This window comes from Capra hircus, chromosome 10 (genome assembly GCF_001704415.2).
Source record: "Capra hircus breed San Clemente chromosome 10, ASM170441v1, whole genome shotgun sequence".
Lineage (NCBI taxonomy): Eukaryota > Metazoa > Chordata > Mammalia > Artiodactyla > Bovidae > Capra > Capra hircus.
Window position 1 is genome coordinate 26,514,436 of NC_030817.1, and position 20,024 is coordinate 26,534,459.

The 20,024-nt window shown below is 43.3% G+C and overlaps 1 protein-coding gene across 2 annotated transcripts in view; it reads right to left on the bottom strand.

The window, feature by feature from the left end:
• The window catches only part of MTHFD1 (methylenetetrahydrofolate dehydrogenase, cyclohydrolase and formyltetrahydrofolate synthetase 1), a 62,102-nt gene that overhangs the window by 4,377 nt on the left and 37,701 nt on the right, over positions 1 to 20,024 (bottom strand). For both annotated transcript variants that reach the window (XM_018054071.1, XM_005685970.3), the window contains exons 13-26: positions 18,735 to 18,781; positions 18,040 to 18,147; positions 17,833 to 17,907; positions 15,170 to 15,272; positions 13,229 to 13,305; positions 12,474 to 12,614; positions 10,945 to 11,013; positions 10,577 to 10,688; positions 10,344 to 10,483; positions 7,836 to 7,877; positions 5,232 to 5,332; positions 3,908 to 4,085; positions 1,455 to 1,562; positions 777 to 929 (exon numbers count right to left, since the gene is read on the bottom strand). In XM_018054071.1, coding sequence (XP_017909560.1) covers positions 777 to 929; positions 1,455 to 1,562; positions 3,908 to 4,085; positions 5,232 to 5,332; positions 7,836 to 7,877; positions 10,344 to 10,483; positions 10,577 to 10,688; positions 10,945 to 11,013; positions 12,474 to 12,614; positions 13,229 to 13,305; positions 15,170 to 15,272; positions 17,833 to 17,907; positions 18,040 to 18,147; positions 18,735 to 18,781 — 1,454 coding nt within the window. The remainder of the gene's footprint in view (positions 1 to 776; positions 930 to 1,454; positions 1,563 to 3,907; positions 4,086 to 5,231; positions 5,333 to 7,835; positions 7,878 to 10,343; positions 10,484 to 10,576; positions 10,689 to 10,944; positions 11,014 to 12,473; positions 12,615 to 13,228; positions 13,306 to 15,169; positions 15,273 to 17,832; positions 17,908 to 18,039; positions 18,148 to 18,734; positions 18,782 to 20,024) is intronic.

A 20,024-nucleotide genomic window follows, 5' to 3' on the forward strand; every position in this document is an offset into this window, starting at 1 on the left:
GGAGGTGAGGGTGAGATGTAAGGAAAGAGTAACATGGAAACTTACATTACCATATGTAAAACAGATAGCCAATGGGAATTTGCTATATGGCTCAGGAAACCCAAACAGGGGCTCTGTATCAACCTAGAGGGGTGGGATGGGGAGGGAGATGGGAGGGAGGTTCAAAAGGGAGGGGATATATGTATACCTATGGCTGATTCATGCTGAGGTTTGACAGAAAACAAAATTCTGTAAAGCAATTATCCTTCAATTAAAAAATTAATTAAAAAAAGAAAAAAAAGAAAAAAGAAGCCACCTTATCTTTCTTATCTATAGGCTTCATTTACACTTTAAGGGGCAAATTCTTTACTCAAGAATGGTTAATTACCTGCATTTCAGGCATAAGCTCCAGGCCTGTTGATAAGACCCAGGAGGTGCAGAGCCTCAAACAGGCTATTGGGAGGACTAAGTTAGTCTGTAAAAGGTGCCCAATAAAAGTCAGCTGTGATTATATACAACAGTACTGTACATAGCCTATGGATTAGGCCCATTCGGGATTCAGACAAGGTCACACTGCCACCGGGAAACAATTATTATTCAGTACAAGCAGTCATGGCATCATCCTTGAACTGAGACCAAGATGGTCCACGGCAAGACAATTTATCGTAATGGGTCCGACTCCAGCTTGCTCCTTAGCAATGAACTCTGCTAATCAGGCATTTGTGTAGCGTTTGCAGTAATCGATTTAAGAAGCACTGATGAACAAGCGGTCCTCTCTGCTTGCAGCGCTCACTCACCGTTCCCACCAGAGGGTATAGAAAGCCGGCCCCGACGCTGGCGCGGATGTCGCGAATGGGCAGGACGAAGCCAGTGGGCACACCTTTTAGCTCTGGGTTGTGAGACAAGGACAAGTGTGTCTTGGCCATGCAGATGGGCAGATTCCCAAAGCCCTGGGGAAAGATGGGAACACAAGTGGGAGAAGTGAAAGGCTGGCAATGCGACGAAGAACATCTGGGCACTGCGCTTCTGCAATTTACCTGAAACACCCAACTCCCTTTATGTCCATGTCTACGTCACCACTCTCCTCCAGCTTAGTCATTATAAATTAAAAAAAAAAATCCTTGTTGGGCAAAGGAGTGGAGCCCTCACAACTATATCCCACAAATGAATATTTCACTTTCATTTATATAACCGATTAAAATGACAGTCTGGAGCAGACGTGAAGATTCAACTCAAGGCAGGCTCTCAGTGCTTTAGTAAGACATTTCATGTTTCCTCATGACTTTTCCACACTCACATACCACCTCAGGGAAGATAAAGAACTTGGGACTGGACCACCTAATCCATGCTCAGTATTTAAGAGGGGAGACGGCTGCCGCCCAGAGAAGGACAGCAGTGCCTGGTGGGGCTGGGAGAACGCGGGCATTCTGCCTCCAAGAGCTGATGCATAAAAAGAGCTGAAAGAACACACCCACCTGCTTTGTGTAGACTTCTGCTTTGTGCTGGGCTTCAGGGAGCAATTCGATGTCGTCAGCTCCATAGATCTTCTGTGCAATAATCCTGATTTTGTCCTCGACTGGGAGCTAATAAAAGAGAGAGGGGAGGGCATGACTAGACACCCGTGAGGACATGAACCTTTACTTACAGTGGTATTCCAGGTCAGAATCCCCGAAACGGCCACAGGTGTTTATACAAATACAAGGATGGGCAAATAGTTCGAGGTTTACTGGATTAGAAACGTTTTTTTACTACAAGGTCCCAGATTTTATAAGCAGAAACTGTCCCCCAGGTGTCAAGTTGCTGTGTGTGTGTGTGTGTGTGTGTGTCTGTGTGTGTGTGCGCGCGCGCGCGCGCACGCATGTGTAAGATTTTACTAGGTACATCATAAACAATACTGCTCAAGAGTAACTATTTCTTCATAAATAAAAATAATGCTCTAATAATGACAATCAGTCTCCCATCAAAGCAGACTTGGGATACTGTTTATGAAATAAGACAACTGATACCCATTCACAGAACCCCCAGTGTGTAGAGACGCTACCTTTAACACAAATGACTGTCAACTGCTGTTACTTTGGAAATAGTTATAAAAACAAAATCATCCACATATTTAAACAACAATCTAATGACTTATACGATCAACATACAACAAGGATGGTGGGAAAGGATATGTTTTTCATGGCACTTGTGTAGCAGACAGAGGACAGTGGTCCAACCAGTGACTCCAGGTCTAATGAGGAAGCCCAGGGCTGCTTCCTCCAGGGCAAAAGCCTTCAGAAGTGGCGTCTGGCCTCTGAAATACTCTTGCAGCCCAGCTCAAGGCACTAAAATTCAAGAGCAAAGAGCACAAGGAGAAACTGCCCAAAGGAAATGGGAAAGACAGCTACTCTCACAGGTAACCTGGGTGAGCAAATCACTTAAATTAGGCAGTATGTGACTCCAGGTCCCCTAGCAACTAAGGCTAACATTGGGTGAGTTTTGCTTTCTGAAAAGAATAATTACCTATGAAAACAAGCATTTCCTTTTGAACTAAACTGTGATCATTTACGAGGGGGCTTTGTATAATGGACATGAATAAAGTGAAGCCATTCAATTGCAGCTTTATAAAGATCCAATAGAGATTACTTTCATATGCTTCTTATAACTGGAGCTCTATAAATGCCAAGGTACATTCAGAACTTCTGAAGCAAAAGTACTTTCGTTGAGGAGTGATTTACAACAGACACTGAATGAGACAAAATGCAACAGCTTCCCGTCTGTCAGATACAAGTTCCAAGTAGAAACGGGTTATGAAGTCCTCATTATCCTACTTCTTCCAGGCCTCCTTCTCACCTCCAAGGACTGGTGTTCCTCACTCAGGCACCGTGGATGCGGGTTTAGAGAGGGTGTCTATAAATGCTCTGTATTTGTATGCAAATTTCTCTGTATGGCATTTCCCCCAAAGACAGTTGGTTGAACAGGTTTTCAAACCAGTCTATAAAGCTAAAGCTCAACAGGAAAATGTCCATGTCAACAGAATGTTAATTAACTGTAATTAAGATATAAGCAGATCAGATCTGCGAGGGGCAAAGAAAACAAGAGACTGTTAAAATTCATGAGTAATAGGGTTTGCTTCCTTCTACCTTTCTATGGCTATTTTTGAAAGTCTATCATTATCTTCTAAAAATCAGGCCAAAAAGCGGCTTAGATAACACAAGCAGAACCAGCTGCAACGTCCATGCCATGCTCCTAACGAAGCTGGCAGTTGTTGCTGTGGGCAGACTGCTTAACGTCCGACTGCCTTCTGAAGTACATGGACAGAGAAGTGACAGCAAAGAACAACCCTATAATAAGAACAACCATTTTGTGAACTAACTTTATTGTACCCCAGAATAAGCAGTCTACCTACGCCAGACGTATCGTAATTTACTCAGTGACAGAAAGGACGCTGAGCCTGCCAGGGTGCTCCGGTTTCGCGCCTGAGTGCTTCTCTGAACCCCAGGCAGCCCCGTACCAGGCAGGGTGTGCAGAACCACGCTGCTTTCCCCTGTGCTGGGAAGCAGGCAGACGACACTGTGAGCCTGATGTAGCCCAGTGCCAGTTTGCAGGAACATGGCTGGTGCCCGGGTTTAAAGGCTGTGGTTCTCTATGTAAGCCTTTCTCCTGCCAAAAAAAGGGGCTGTACTGTGAGCCTTTTCCAAAGTTAGGACGTGAGCCAGCCTCCTGGGGTGTTCTTGTCTGGATGCCCTGCTCGGTCAGAAAGCAGCAACGCACGTTGTTAAGAAAGCTGTCTGGAGTTGGGAGTCCAGGCTGTGGTCGTGTAACTCACCTCCACGAGATGCAAACCCACAGGTTGAAGCTGCTAAACATGGCTCCAAACAGAAGCCTAAACAGAAACCTCGTTGTGCTTTTTTTGGTTTATTTTTTTTGCATACAGCAGTTAACCCACCTTGAGGTCGTAGAGGAGCTGGAAGCTGCTAGGGGCTGCAGCTGCCCTCTGGACGGCCTCAGCCAGCGCCAGGGCACCCTTGCCCCCTTCTGCCCAGTGAGTGCACTTCACGGCGTCAAAAGCACCATGTTCTTTGGCGAGGCGGCTGATGAGGTCCAGCTCGGCCTCTGTATCTGTCCTATAAAGGCAGAACTTCATGTTAAAGCACTGAGGATGGGGGAGAGGACAGAATTTGTCATGTTTTTGGCATAAAAACCCATGTGCATTACCCACTGATAAACAGAAACTAACAGTAACACTGCTTGGGTTTGAACCCTGACGCCACAATTTACCAGCTCATGACTTGCAATGTCTTAGGGTCCATGTGGGTATAATCACTGCATTTCATTGGGATGTCATGAGGCTTAGACGGCAAACACACGCAAGGTAGAACATTCCAGGCACATCATAAGGAATCAATAAATACTAGCGTCTCAAAATTTTTGTTTCCTATTTTGCTGTGGCTACACCATCAGAATAAGATCAAAACCAGCATGAGAATAACTAAACAACCCATGCAAGTTCTCTTATAGGAACATTTCCAGGTCACTATGCTTAACAAACTGTCAAGACACTATCCCACCAGACCTGGAGAAATAATGGAACTGTAGGCAGTACTCTTGCCTGGAAAATCCCATGGACGGAGGAGCCTGGTGGGCTGCAGTCCATGGGGTCGCTAAGAGTCGGACACAATTGAGTGACTTCACTTTGACTTTTCACTTTCATGCATTGGAGAAGGAAATGGCAACCCACTCCAGTGTTCTTGCCTGGAGAATCCCAGGGACGGGGGACCCTGGCGGGCTGCCGTCTATGGGGTCGCACAGAGTCGGACACGACTGAAGCGACTTAGCAGCAGCAGCAGCAGACCCATGACCTTATCTTAGCACAAAAGGCCTTTAGAGACCACAAGAACATCTAAGTTCTGGCCTGTGTGTTACTCACTTCACCTGGTAAGGATGGGCACCCACAGGAGCCAAATCTGACTCCGCACCCTCAGCAGGGAGGGTGACAAGTCCCCTGTGACATACGCAGTTCCTGTCATATGGCAGGCTCTCATCAACAGCTCCCAAAGCAAATGCTTGATAACTGACAGCAACACTGAAGAAAAGAATAAAGCTAAGAGCTGGGCTGCACATCCGCTCCAGGAGACGTCTGCTGGCCATTTCCTACAGTCTCCTTCAACTCTTTTTTTTTTTAATTTATTTTTTAATTGAAGGATAATTGCTTTACAGAATTTTGTTGTTTTCTGTCAAATCCTGCCTCAACTCTCACACCCCATACTTACTTGAAGGCATTCACGGCCACTACCACTGGCACACCAAACATCCTGGCATTTTCAATTTGCTTCTTCAAGTTACTGAAGCCTTTTCCAACCAGCTCCAGGTCCTGTAGAAATAACAGAGGAAGGTCTGGAAGGTTAGAGAGCAGAAGTTAAAACAGCTGCAGGTTCTTCTTAAAAGAGAAACCGTCTCCTTGAGCCAGCAGCCACTTGCTGTCAGGACGAGCCGACAGCACAGGGGCGGTGATGCGTTCCCCAGGTGACCGAGTGACCTGCGACCCTGGAGCGAGCTGTGCTCCTGGCCTGGCTGCCCTGAAAGCTGAGATCTGCCTGTGCATCTGCCTCACCACGCCGCATCTTAAGAGCTTATTTGCTGTTTGAAGGGACTCAGATGCCCTTAAACCAGTTATATTTACAACCTGTTTTAAAATCGATTGTACGTACTTCTATGGCACAGTGGTACAAACTGACTGTTCAGGATGGCACAGACAGGGCCTAGCATACGGTGCACAAGAGTCAAAGTGTCAGTCACTCAGCCGTGTCCGACTTTTTGCGACCCCGTGGACTACAGCCCCCCAGGCTCCTCTGTCTAAGGGATTTCGTAGGCAAGAATACTGGGGGGGGTTGCCATTTTCTCCTCCAGGGGATCTTCCCAACCCAGGCATGCACCCTGGGTCTCCCCTACTGCAGGCAGATTCTTTACCGTCTGAGCCCCCAGGGAGCTCTGTGCATGGTATCTGTCAGAAAACGTGGAGTCATCAGGAATGCTGCAAAGGCTTAAATGAACTCAGCCATAATAAACCTTGTATCAGAAATGAGATAAATATCATCTTTAAGAACCAAATACTATGAAATTGAAAGGAAAGTAATTAAGGAAACATTTCAAAATATGTTTCCTGGAGTACTGCTTGCAGCATAAGACTGCAAACAACACACACCTCCTCCAACAGGGGACTGAGCCAGTGAATTACGATATACACACTCAATAAATACGTATCATGCACATGTCATGAAAAGTGAGATAATCTGTATTAGCACAGAACCTCTCAAAGATGTACTAAGACTGTGAAACTATGAAAAGCTTAATGAATGCTATTTTTGGACAAATACAAAAATACATGTGCAAATGCAGGAAATTTTAAATGTTGAGAGAGATACACTAAACAGGGGACTCATGTCATATATATTATAATCTTAATTTTTTTTTACAAAGTGTATGTTATTATATAAGCTTAAAATACATTAAGTATTTTAACAATGAAAATATCATGGTCTCATATACAAATATGTACCCAAGATCATGGATAAAACCCAGCAGTAGTAGTGCTTGGTTTTTACTCCATAAAACCATGGGAGAAAGGGTAAGATACAAGCACAAAACAACTGAGATCATTATAAACATGATTTATGGTTTTTTTCCCTTTAATCATTGAAAACTGAGATTAGAATTTAGTTGACATTCTAAAGAGCACAGCTAATTCTTTACCTCTAGTCACATGAAAACCAATTAATATGTAAGACTGATTGAGAACAGTTTTAAATAAGGCGAATTTCTTAAATGAAGACACCAGCTGGGCCAGTGAGGGGCAGTCACTCTAATTAGACACAGGAAAGGCTGCGGGGTGGCAGGAGGGCCAGAACTGTGAATTCCCCTCCTACGCGTGAATCACACAAATGACCATAAAAGGCAAATCATAACTCAGAAGACAGGCAGGCTGAAGGCACCAGCAATGCTTTGCTAGCTGCTTTTGAATTACTTCACTCGGGGGCTGAAAAGTGACCCTGTACCGTCTGACAATTTAAAAGCCTCCAAAAAAGGCAGAGCACTTGAATCAATGGTGATAGCCGCTGACCTTACCATCTCACATGGTGCCCCCACCTCTCTCAAGACCACCCCAAACTGGCGCCAGAAGATGCTTCTCGATGGTAAATGATACAATCATGAGAAGCTGTATGCTCACAATTCTTAGAGCCCCTGCTTACTGCTATAAACATATCAGTTTATGAAAACCTTGCTTGGGAAAATAACCAGGGTGCTGATCCTATCTTGGCCCTTGACTATGAATTTAAATCTGCAGAGAAAAAAGCATTTGAGAAAATCCCCCTACTTGCCTCTGATTTGAATGGCATTTGCGAATCAACTGGCCAATGCAGGGAAGACAAGGAAACTTCTACTAGATAAGTGCATGGTTCCTTATTTCTTTGTAGTGGGGGGGGTATCCTACGAATCATAGCACCCCTCTTTAGCAGCAACCCTGGCCTCTACGCTCTGAATGCCAGTAGCACTCCCCACCTCCAGTTGTAACAATCAAAAATAAATGTCTCTAGACACTCCCAAATATCCTAGGATGGAGAACTGCTTCTGGTTGAGAATCAACCACTGGTCTAGGGGAGTGGTTTTACCGATATCCTATGTGGGCAACTGTTTTATGAGGCATTTCTTCCCTGTTTCATTTGGTACAGTTGTTCAGCACACTATGGGCCCCTTGCTCCCAGGAACAGCCCTGGGTCATATGACAGCCCACTCATTTCCAGATATGCCAGGCTGAGAAATGCTGATTCGGAATGTGGTGCACCCTAGGATAAGCGATGAGAAGTGACTGAAGTTACCTCCTCTATGTAGGCCTTGGGAAGTGGAAGTCCAGCAGTAACCTGGAAGATAAAGAAGCAAAATCAGAGGCATTTTTACTTACAGTAAAATTTTAGCTTCTAACGATGCTTTGCCATCTGTTCAAAGCCAGAAGCTGCATCCTTGGGGTGGGGGCTGGGGGGTGAGGTGGAGGATATACAGCAGTAGAAAGCGATTTCCTGCCATAAGGATTTAGAGCAAATGACCAAAACTACAGCACAAAACAAGTCACCACTGTGAGCAGGGTGGGAGACCTTCATGAACTGAATTAAAGAGAGAAGGGACGAATCTATGAAGGCGGGCGGGGGAAGCGATGTGTTTCCCTGCGAGTGAAGCACACAGCAGCGGGGGTGGAAGTAGAGCTGAGTATAGGGAAAAAGGCAGCTGTCAGCCCTGCAAGAGCCACCCTGAGACGTCCGCTGTGGAGTCTGAGATGCGCCCAGCAGTGTATTCAGGAGCTGGTCCACCAAGCCAGCCCACACCTTGTGGAGCTGAACTCGGTGCGTGGGGGCTGAACTGGGGCACGTGAGCAGTACAAACAAGAGGGAAACAACACACAAGGATTTTCTTCCTCTACGGTTACAGAGGTACCTGGTGGGACCCACTGTATGCACAGGGAAGTGTGTGAGGGTGCAGGCGCCGGTCCCAGGGACCCCGCTGGGCAATGGACTAAGAAACCTTCCGAGTGCTCTGCTCCCTTTCCTCAGAGACACCACGGTGCTCCAACTCCAAAAGGGGCCTCAGAGAGGCGGGGCATGAAGCTGGGACCTGATCCCACGCTCTGGGCCTCACGTGGCTCCAGGAGGTACGGGAGCAGCGGGCCAGCCTCTTGACAGAGCTGTGTGCAAAGCTCTTCTCTCGGTGCGGCCAGGTGACACACCCACATGATTCCTCAGACCGTGAGATCAGGAGGAAGGGAGGTGCAATGGCGTGAGGATGAGTGAGGGGATAGAAGAGGAGAAACGCTGGTTATGATGAGGAAGAGAAAGGGAGTCCGTCCTGCAGCCCAGCGGAAAGGGACATCCTGGGTTAGGAGGGCCACAGGACGCGGAGGACCGGAGAGGTGTGCTGGGCTGTGGCGGTGGTGGTTCTCCCCTTAGTGGGGACCTAAACCTTTCCCGGGGTCCAAGAGGTCAGGACTACTTCCATAACCCTAAGATATTATGGCTCTTTCACTCTCATTCCCTCAGGAAGTCTACAACAGATTTGCCCACAGATTATGTGACATGTGACATCACAACAGATCAAATGCCAAAGATGAGAATCCAGCAGTCTTCGATTAAGCCAAACACTGAAGAGATCTGAAAAACATACAATGCCCAAATGTTGTTTTGGAAAATAGAGTAACTTAAAAAAAGTATTTATGTAAGCATTTAATTATGTTAATATTTGTGCTAAAATTTAATTCCTACTTTGGTAAATATCAATAGACACAACTCACCTAAACAAAAGTTCTTTTAGGCCTTTAATAATTGTAAGTGTGTCAGGAAGGTCTGAGGGCAACATTCTTGAGAACTGCTCTATCAGGAAAAGCCCTGATCACTACACTAAGAAACAATGATTTTCTTCTGCAGATGAGGGAGGTCTTACTGCTCAAGCTACAAGACCAGCTCCCAGAGGATAGGAATTTAAATACTTCATCAACTAATTCCTGAAAAAGAGAGCCGTATCTTCCCATGTACATGCTAAAGAAAAGGTTACAACAGTGATAGTGTTAGGCATTCAGTTGTGTCTCATTCTTTGCTATCCCACAAACTGTAGCCCACCGGGCTCCTCGGTCCATGGGATTCTCCAGGCAAGAATACTGGAGTGGGCTGCCATTCCCTTCTCCAGGTATTCTTCCCGATCCAGGGATCAAACTGGGTCTCCTGGATTTCAGGTGGATTCTTTACCATCTGAGCCACCTGGGAAGCCCAAAAATAGAGCAAAAAGTACAATTTCTAAGCAGTGTGCATAGAGGAAAGCACAGTTTCAGGAGAGCCGAAGGAAAGCCGTGCTCACCTGTTTTCCCCATCACTGGAGGGAGTCCCAGCATACCTGCCCTTCTCCACCTCTTCTCCCCAGCCCGGGCTGTTAGCAGTCCTGCCTGGCACGCTGACCTCCATCTCAAGCTAAATGGTTTGGCTGGCTAGCTGCCAGCAGCACCATTAGAGGGAATGGGACTCAGATGTAAAAAGAACAGTCCAAACAGAAAGGAGTTTTTCGGTAAATATAGCCAAGCACATGTCCTTGGAGGGGTTTGGATATCGTCAGGTGTTTTCCTCAGAAAGGTAGGCCACGAGGGCAAACTTGGCCCTCTCCAAGAGCTGGGACTACCTGTGAGTGATGAGACGGCCAGCACGAGAGCCATCTGGACGTGCCCTGCTTTGGTACCCTAATAACCATAAGGGTAAGAGCAGCTTAATGAAGGAACAGGCAGGAGTCATCAGCTTCCCTTTAGCCTCCAGAACACGTCTGAGAATCAGACCCTTCGAATCCCTGATTCTCACCGTGGGGCCACCTCCGTGCATTTTCAGAGCCCTGACGGTGGCGACAAGCACCACCACGTGCGGGCGGAGACCAGAATACCGGCATTTGATGTTGAAGAACTTTTCCATTCCAATGTCTGCTCCGAATCCTGCTTCAGTCACTGTAAGCACAAAAGCAACTGTAAAAATGCTACCCCAGCTCCCTTGATACTGAAAGAAAAATGGTCTATCACTGATTTTGCAAAAGTACTTGCCTACAAACCCTTTGGGACCGACAAGTTTGAGTGCAATCCTGTCTGCAATGATGGAGGAATTCCCGTGTGCGATGTTGGCAAACGGCCCAGCGTGAACAAACACTGGAGTGCCCTGCGGAAATCAAGACATGGTGAGCGAAGCTGCCAATCCTGCTTCAAAAGGGATCATTCGGTCAAGGGGAACCAAAATCAGTTGGCATCCAAAAGAAAAAGGGCAAGTATGAAGCCACCTCTTTTTATATTTCAGTGAAGTCCCAGTCATAACTGTGAGAAGAATGGGAATAAAGAGACGATCAGGAAAAGAAGTGTCTCTCTAGGGACACTGTGCTTTCCAACCAGTCCAGGACGGCGGGAGTCATTCTGCTCACCTCTAATGTCTGCATGAGATTGGGCTTGATGGCGTCCTTCATAAGGACCGTCAATGCTCCACTCACTCCCTACAAAACAAAGGCACGAACGGTTAATTCCCACCAGGAAAAAACCTCCCTTTTGAAGCCAAAATTCAACATTCTTAGGTCTTCCATTTTTGGCCATCTTGGACTAATGATTATTTTTACCTAAACTAGACCAGTCATTCATGTACTTATAAGCTACCAATTACCTTAAAGGAGAATAGAGAATGAAAATGACATTCATATGTAAGTTCTGGAGAAATATGTAATCCTGGAAACAAGCCTCTCAGTGAAGCTCTGGTTACTGATCCATGTGGGGAATCCATTTTAGACAGCATGAAAACGCTAGTTCCTAGAATGCTGAAGTATAGGTAACTCTGTGGTGTCTGGACTGAAATGGCTGTAAACCAAATTTAACGTGTGTCTTGGGGCTTCTCCAGATTTAACATGGGGCTTCTCCTGTGGCTCAGTGGTAAAAAAAAAAAAAATCTACCTGCAATGCTGGAGCTGCAGGAGACATGGGTTTGATCCCTGGGTTGGGAAGGTACCCTGGAGAAGGGCATGGTAACCCACTCCAGTCTTCTTGCCTGGAGAATCCCATGGACAGAGGAGTCTGATGGGCTACAGCCCATAGGGTTGCAAAGAGTTGGACACGACTGAAGCGACTTAGCATGCATGCACGTCCTGTACCTTAAACTGAAATTTACCCAGGAGTTCAACATCAACTCTTATATATCAGGACCATCTTTTAAGCCATCCAACCATGGATGAACAAACTGGTATCAATGTAAGATAAAGCTATAGATTTCAATTTCCATGAGTTTGTAAAAATTTAAAGCAATTTTTGTTCTTACATACAGAAACTGTGAAAACAAAAAAATTAGTATTTCCCCCTTTTTCTGAATTCATCTGACATACCACTAATTATAGACCAACCATTCTGGTGTGTGTCAACACAAATAGGCTTTTTAAAAATTAATCTAGAGATTATCTCATTTCAAACTTCATATTACCATGTAGACAGTTCAGAAATAATCCTGACGTGGACAACTAGCCAAGTAGGATCATTAGAAGACCTGGTTGAGCTGTTTCCAATATGGTCATCAGTGTGGATATGGGGCCAATGAGCCTCATGATGACAGGTCTCTGTGCAAGGAGGCCTGTTGCAGGGAGGGGCCGGGGTGGGACTCTAAGCTCAGCTCTAAGGGACAGACTTGGGACTGTTGATGCTCTCTGAAACTGAAGTCAGACACCCTCTCTTGGAAATATTCACAGGTTGAATATAAATGCTCAGACCACCTGAAAACTGGTCTGCTACTGGAGCACACTGCCTGTCACTCTCTGTGGAAGTGTTTTTTATGAACTTCATATTTATTTACTAAGTAAAAAGATCATATGACTTTATTAGTTAATTGCAGTATCTTAACTACACCATAGTTTGTGTTATCGGTAGCTGCTGAGAGAGGCTGGGAATACAGACCCAGAGGAATCACCCCAGGACCCACCAGATCCTCAGTACTGATGGGCTCCCCTTTCTTGCTGGACGCCACCACCATTTTGCCCAGTCTCTCTCTCATGTCTTCTAGAGAACTGGTGAGAGCCAGGACAGCCATGATTTCACTGGCCACAGAGATATCAAACTGAGCCTGTTGGCAGGGAAAAGACACAATAAGGAAAACTGTGTTAAACCCAGAAGTGTGGATTCTCTTTACATCCTAGGCTTAAACAAATAACTTAAAAGGACAGAATAAAAGAACAGCATATGAAGAACTTAATGAAAATAAATAATCCCCTAAGAGCAAAAAAGTTTGTAATTAAGTATTCCAAGACTTTGAATAGACAGTTTTTAGAAATAAAAGTCCTAGAAGAATCAACAATCCCTCTGGAGGCAGCTTGTGCTTATGTGATTATGGTTTCCCTAATATACAAGGACTGACACGGAAGCTCTCACACTAAAGAAACGTACTGTAAGATGGCCACAAAAAAGAAACAATTTTAATCAGTTTGTGTGCAAGGATATTCATTGGCGGCTCTCCACCTCTAGGAGAAAATGCTAGGGGAAAATACACAGGTGACACATGGGATTTACTGCAAAAGCTGTCAAGAGCGCTCAATGCCACACACCTACTCGCTCCCACTTTAAAAGGAAGAAGGCGGAACAACACCCGGCAGAATCAATCGATCGAGAAAGGACGGAGGAGGAGAGAAGCAGCAAGGATCCAGTCCCCATGAACTAATTTACTTAGAAAGGAACAGTTACCGTCCGTGAATGCCCCTTCTCCGTTGGAGCCTGTCCGATCGTGATCTTCCTCAGGAATCTATCATTGGTATCCAGCACTACAGGAGAAAGGGAAGACGCAGAAGAAAGATACAGTAGACACAGCAGAAAGGAAAAAGGACCACAGAGTTAAAGGAACTCGCAGAACTGTAAAGCAACAAATCTAACTTAATGACTATTTGATTTCAAATTTTATGGTAAAGCTAGAATATGGGTTCAAGTTTAGAAATGATGTTCACGTACTGTTAATGTGCAGTAATCAAGGACAGGATTGTAGAGTGGCTGTGTCTACGCTTTTTAGAGAATTCAAACAATTATTAATAACTAGAAATCTGGACTCTTGTTTCAAAGCATATTCCAAATTCCACAGAAAACAGAGCAGGTCACTGTTTCAAAAGGCCAAGGTTTGTGCTGTTCCATGGGATGACTCACTGATTTTACACAACTCTGAGAACCACAAGGGCCATAAACACAGGGCAAGGGCAAGGCCTTCTGAAGCAGGCTGGGTGACACACCTGCTCTTTCCTTAGTATGTGTAGATGGAATAGTTTCCATTCTGATGACACAACATCGATCCAATTGCATACCCTTGGAAAACATGGCTTAGATCAACCTACTAACTACTCTTAATCTCACTGCCTAGGTCTAACTATGGTGAGCATTTTAATGTATTCCCAATTTTGTTTTTTGTATGACATGTCAAAAATAGCAACAAAACACAAAATGAACAACAGTGGCAAACCAGTTCATACTTTTAGGGTGGATCAGAGGAGAGGCATTTTTAAGGTACTTGATAACATGCTCAATTTTTTCCCATAATACCATATTTAAACACTAAAAGCAGTGTCTTGTACAGCACTTGGAGACACACACACAACCCCATTTTGACAGTGAAGGATGTCATGAGTTGTTGGAGCTTATCCTTTTTTTTTTAATAGTGTCAAGTTCCTTGTATCTAATTTCTATGTAGAAAACAGCCAATGGGTATGATCTATTTTTTCCCTTGTCTATTTCTACCTTCTCAGAAAGCATGAAATTACAAATAAAGCAAAGGAAAAGTGAAGGAGATACCAAATTTTCAAACTGGATCTTTATTCTTCACAAAGTATTATACATAGGGTTAAAGCTACTGAAACAAAGGAAGAGAAATATCAGTAGTTTTAGATGTTAAGAGAGTTACCTTAAAAATGCCATTAGCTAGCACAGTTATTGAGCCAATGACAATTAAAAAAACAGTCAATAAATTACTTGTTAGCTGCATTCTGTGCACCTGGATAAAAATTCCTTCTCAGTAGTGATAGAGTTTGGATGGATGCACTATTGGTACAAAATAAAAAACTAAGCCATGCTGGCTGATATAAAGAAAGGCAACATATGGCAGGGAAACCAGGCAACTCACTCATCAACTTGCTAAATGTTTAGACCTTCAAGGCTACCTACTTTGTTAAAAGAAAGTTTAACAAAATGAGGTATAAATGAGTTGGCAAGCTCCAGAGCTACAAGAAAAATCAAGTCACTTATGCCAGACAAGAATTCTAAGAATAAAGGGCAACATGATTCAAGAAGTGATTAAACATTACTTCTCTACTTCATGACACCAAAACTTGCTGTATAAAATGAAACTTGCAAAAATGTTACTTCTGGTTTATACATGAACTTCCTTAAAACCATCCTCACACCAATGAACACTGAAGAGCCAGCAAAATGTCCAACTGACCAAACAAAAGGAGGTTTGATTACAGCTAATAAGGAGAGAGACCGGTAGAGGTGGCCAGGAAAAGGAGTAAGTTGCCATCTTGGTCAGCCCTTAACCATGAACACGAGAACACCCAAGCTCTGGACCTCCCGTTTTACGACCTTTTAGGGAGGGCATGGGGTGTGCAGCATAACTGAACCAACGGGGCGTACGCCCTGCTCTGGTACCTCTTTGCCAAGTAATAGTTTCTGGATCAATGTCCAATCTTGCAAATCTGTTTATCTCTTCATCTGTCAGTGTGGCAGGGTCAGTCTTTTCAATGCCTAGTCTCTGAAGAGATAAAAAAATTAAAAATAAGACAAAGCAAAGCAAATAAAATTAAAAAAAGATTTTTATCCCTAGCTCCAGGTAGGGTCCCCTCTAGGAAATATAAACCATGTTAAATTCAGAAGGGCAAATTATGATCCCTTTAGCTAAATCTTTATTAATACCACTCACACATGTACCAAGGCATTAGTAACACATTTGTCCCTATTACTGAACACCAGAGGCATTTCCCTAAACCAAAGCCTTATGTAAGCACAGTGACCAAAACATGTCATATTAACTCACCATATGCAAACATATTGAAAAGAAGTGCAAAGCGTTTTCAATCAAACAACTGAGAAGCCCAAGTCAATTACAAAATCAGAAATGGCCAAAACAAGTAACAAGCAATAAAAATCAATGGAAATCACTTTTAATGTTTTTTTAAATAATAATATGCTAATCTTTTGAAATATATAAAGGGATAAATAGTCTTTTCAATGCAGAGGAAAAGAAAAGACATCGCTCTAGCACAGTACATGCTTTTGAAGTAGCCCTATTGTTTTACTGCCTTTTTACTGTTTCAAAAGGTACAAGAAAGCTTTGTCTCTTCCTCCCCATGGAACTTGGAAATTTGTCTATTTACATTGTGTACCGTGGTCACATCCTGAAATGGAAAATTCCTTTAAAACATCCTCTCCTTTTCTCATAACTCTTAGTAAAGCTGAGTGGCCCCAGCAAGCCCTACTCCTTCCATAGTTTCCTTCCTATGCCAAAAGGACTTTGTTTTCAAACCTCAGGTGTGTTTTCAGAGTTGGTGCTCACTGGCTTGTCAAACAGCCTCATAAGCCTGCAACAAGATATTGTTTACAGAGGTCAGCAAAACCCTCAGTCACTAAGTTGAGAATCTGCTGTTGATAATCCACTCTTATTTATTTATTTGGTTGCATTGGGTCTTAGCTGTGGCATGCAGGATCTTTGATCTTCACTGTGGCATCTTTGGTTGCAGTATGCAAACTCTTGGTTGCAGCATGTGGGATCTAGTTCCCTGACCAGGCATCGAACCCAAATCCCCTGCCTTGGAAGTATGGAGTCTTAGCCACTGGACCACCAGGGAAGTCCTGACAACCGACTCTTGACTAAGCTAAGGGGTTAGACTGAGATAACGAAGTTCAAGAGAGAAAGTTTGGCAACCAGGAAACAGGGGACCAATGTTCTAGTTCTAACTTGTCGAGCGGTTCTGTGGCCATGGACAAATCCCTCGTCTTCAAACCCTAGAGCTTTTTAAAGGATCATTTAAACACTGAGTCCAGCCCCTCCCCACACACTGACAGAAAGTTCCACCAACGAAGGCTAAGATCAGTTGCTTGCTCTTTCCACCATACTTGCAGAACACAATTCTTTGACATAACAAGGTAGCAGCTGACTTACCTTCTGCATAGTATTTTTTGGGAGGTGTGAAAACAAGAGAAGCTAAGCAATATCAAACTGTGTAAAAGTCACTTTTTCTCATGTCTAGAGAAAAATGCATATGCATAAATGTGACAGCATTATAAAGCAAGTAGGGCAAAATGCAAATAATTACTGCATCTGGGTACAGAGGAGCTTGTGTACTATTCTTACAGCACCAAAATATAAGTTGCAAAAAATTAAAAGTCAGGTGAGTATAACTACTATTGATAACAAGGCAGCACATACCAATTACTGAATGCTTACATGTGCCAGGCAGTCTAATATTTATAGATGTACAATATTTCTTTCATATGTAAAAGTAACACAGGAATATACTTTTGAGTTTTATTTTTTAAATTCCCTTGGGCTACCCCTTTATAGTCGCACTGTTCCCTGACCCGTAACTGCTGGCACCCACTGACCTATTCTCCATCACTATAGCTTTGTCTTTTGAGAATGTCATATAAATAAATGCAAGCATACAGTATGCAACCGTTTGAGACATTTTCTTCCACAAAACATAAGAGATTCATTGAGATTCATTCAAGTTGTTGTATCAGTTCATTCATTCCTTCATGGTACAGATGTACCAGTTTGTTTATCCATTCATTCACTGAAGGCCATTTGGGTTGTTTCTAGATTTTGCAGATTATTAATAGAGCTGCTAAAAAAATTCATGTTTTTATATGAATACACATAAAAGTTTGCATTTCTCTTGGGTAAATACCTAGAAGTAGAATTTCTGGGTCATACAGTACAGTGTATGTTTAGTAACTATATATATGCATTAGAGATTCAAATAAAATACAGAAGTAATAATCTTGCTAAGCTCCCAATGCTGGGATGAGCAAGTACTGAAACTCCAGAAGCTGCCATGCTGGCATCCTGACTCCTACACCCATGCTGTAAAGGAAGTGTCATTCTTTTTCTTAGCTGAGGGCAGGCTGTCAGATTTCTGCTTTTTTCACTAGAAACTCACAGAAAAATGAGAAATAACTTCTGCCACCAATCTCCACTTGTATATCATGACCTTATGATTACTAAATGAACCTGTCCAAAATAGGCTACTCTAAGGAGAACATCAATCACCTAATTTCACATAATAACAAAAAAGAACAAGGAGAAGGCTTACCCACAACCTCCGGATTTGGATATCAGAGAACTTTCTCACTCCATTTACTGATGGCACCAAACGATTAAAAAGAGCCTTAAAGAAAAGGAGTGCAAGAGTTTTTAAGTGAAAAGAACCCCATTGCCTTGCTACCTGCATTATCAGCACCCACTGGCCCAGTATTAATTCAAACCTTCTGCAAGTGTCTGTGGGGTCTGAGCAGCCTACCTTGTCTGTCTGGGTCTCTTCATGGAACATACGGGCATCGATGGCTGCGGCCACAAGGTTATTAGCTGCAGTGATGGCATGGATGTCACCAGTGAGGTGGAGATTAAACTACAATAGGGTGGAAGCCACATCAGTCTTAAAACTTCTTTGTATCTTTCCAACAGTCAACCTATCACGACCAAACCTATCCCTATGGTAAAGCCAATGGAAAACTGATGGGGGCACAACTAGTGGGCAAACACCCAACAGCCCTCGAGAGCAAATGACTATCTGTCCTTAGAGGGAACTGTGACCTTCCCTAAGAGACCTGGGATCAACAGCGACACTGGGTGAGAAAGGACACTCGTGAGCTTTCAACAGTGAGCAAGGAGTGCACTGGAGCTCCACTCCCGTATGCTGTTCCCACTTCTGTGGTTATCACTTTGAATTCACTGCATGTTGCTTTTCCCCTCTCTCATGCCACATCTGATCGCTTGCTTAACGTTATTTCCACTGAAAGCCAGGCTTTGAAGTCCTTGTCATATCAAAAAGTAAGCTGTTCAGAAGTTTACAAATTAAGATGTTTTTCTTCTACATATTGCTTCTGCTGAGCAAATGAGTCATTTCTCTACTAAGATCTCTGTGACAGACTTTAATTCCAAGAAGGAAAAGCTATAACAAAAGGTCTGATTCAGCCAAATCCTGGACTGCATTACCTCTTCCATAGGAATGACCTGAGAGTAGCCACCGCCTGCAGCGCCACCTAGAGGACAGGTCAAGGGTGAGAACTCATGTTAAGCACGCTTCTTCACAACTTGAAAATCAAATGAAAGCAAATCGCTTTTTGTAACTGCCTCGCGTATTATTTACTTACTTTTTACAAATATTTGGACAGATTTGAACAAGTGCTTCTTAATTTTCTTTACCAAGTATTATTTACTTTTTACAAGCATTTGGATAGATCTGAACAAGTGCTTCTTAATTTTCTTTACTGTATTATCTATTTACTTTTTACAAACATTTGGACAGATTTGATCAAGTGCTTCTTAATTTTCTTTACCAGACTAAACCACTTGCTCTTGTTCATGCTGAATAGTCTCTCAGCTGAAATGTGACTCTAACTGACAAAACCATGAACACATACATACCTACTCATTATCTTTAAAAACAGGTTCCCTGTGATTCCTAACATTTGTTAAAAAACCCAGCCGACGGTTACATAAAGACAAACCTGTTCAATTTCCTACCCTCATAACTGCTATTCTGGCATTTTAAAAAAAGGAATATTTAAAATACACACACCAACATAAACACAGAGACTGCAATTCTTCCTAAATAGGACACATATGGTGGAAAACAGCCTAAGTGCTAGATTTTTGCTGGCCCATACTAGGTTCAATAAACAGGAAAAGGCTCATTCTGAGCTAAAAGGGAGTTGTTAAGACAAGCTCAAAAGCAGAACTAAGTCAACAGACTTACAGCTAAACAACAGGCTGAAGAAGGGCAAAGGTGTACCCATATCAACATTTGTAGTAATCATGAGAGTAAGGAGAATATATGATACCCTATCACCAAGCAAATGATGAAGCTAACTCTGAGCTAACCCATTATAATTAATAAAAATTTAATTTTAATTACAAGAACATGTTTGGAGTATTGCTGCTACCAAACACTGAGAGTGAAATACAGTTACTGATGTTGTGCTTTCATCTCATTAGAAGAAACACTGCATTGATGGTATTATCTTAGAGCTTGAGATAGACGTGGGGGCTCTCCCTGGTACTCGATGATAGTGCCTTGACCAAGCTCCTCTGAATTCCAGCTGTTACTGTTGTAAGTGGTGATAAAACTATCTTACAATAGGCATAAACTGCTTAGCAAAAAACCTAGCATGAAGCCTAATACTCAACAAGTGTAGGCTTCTCTTATTCTCTCAGTGTGAAACATCTGTACGGTTTGTCTTTGTCTCCAGAAAAGTCAGCATGGTGATCAGCAGTTGTGACTGT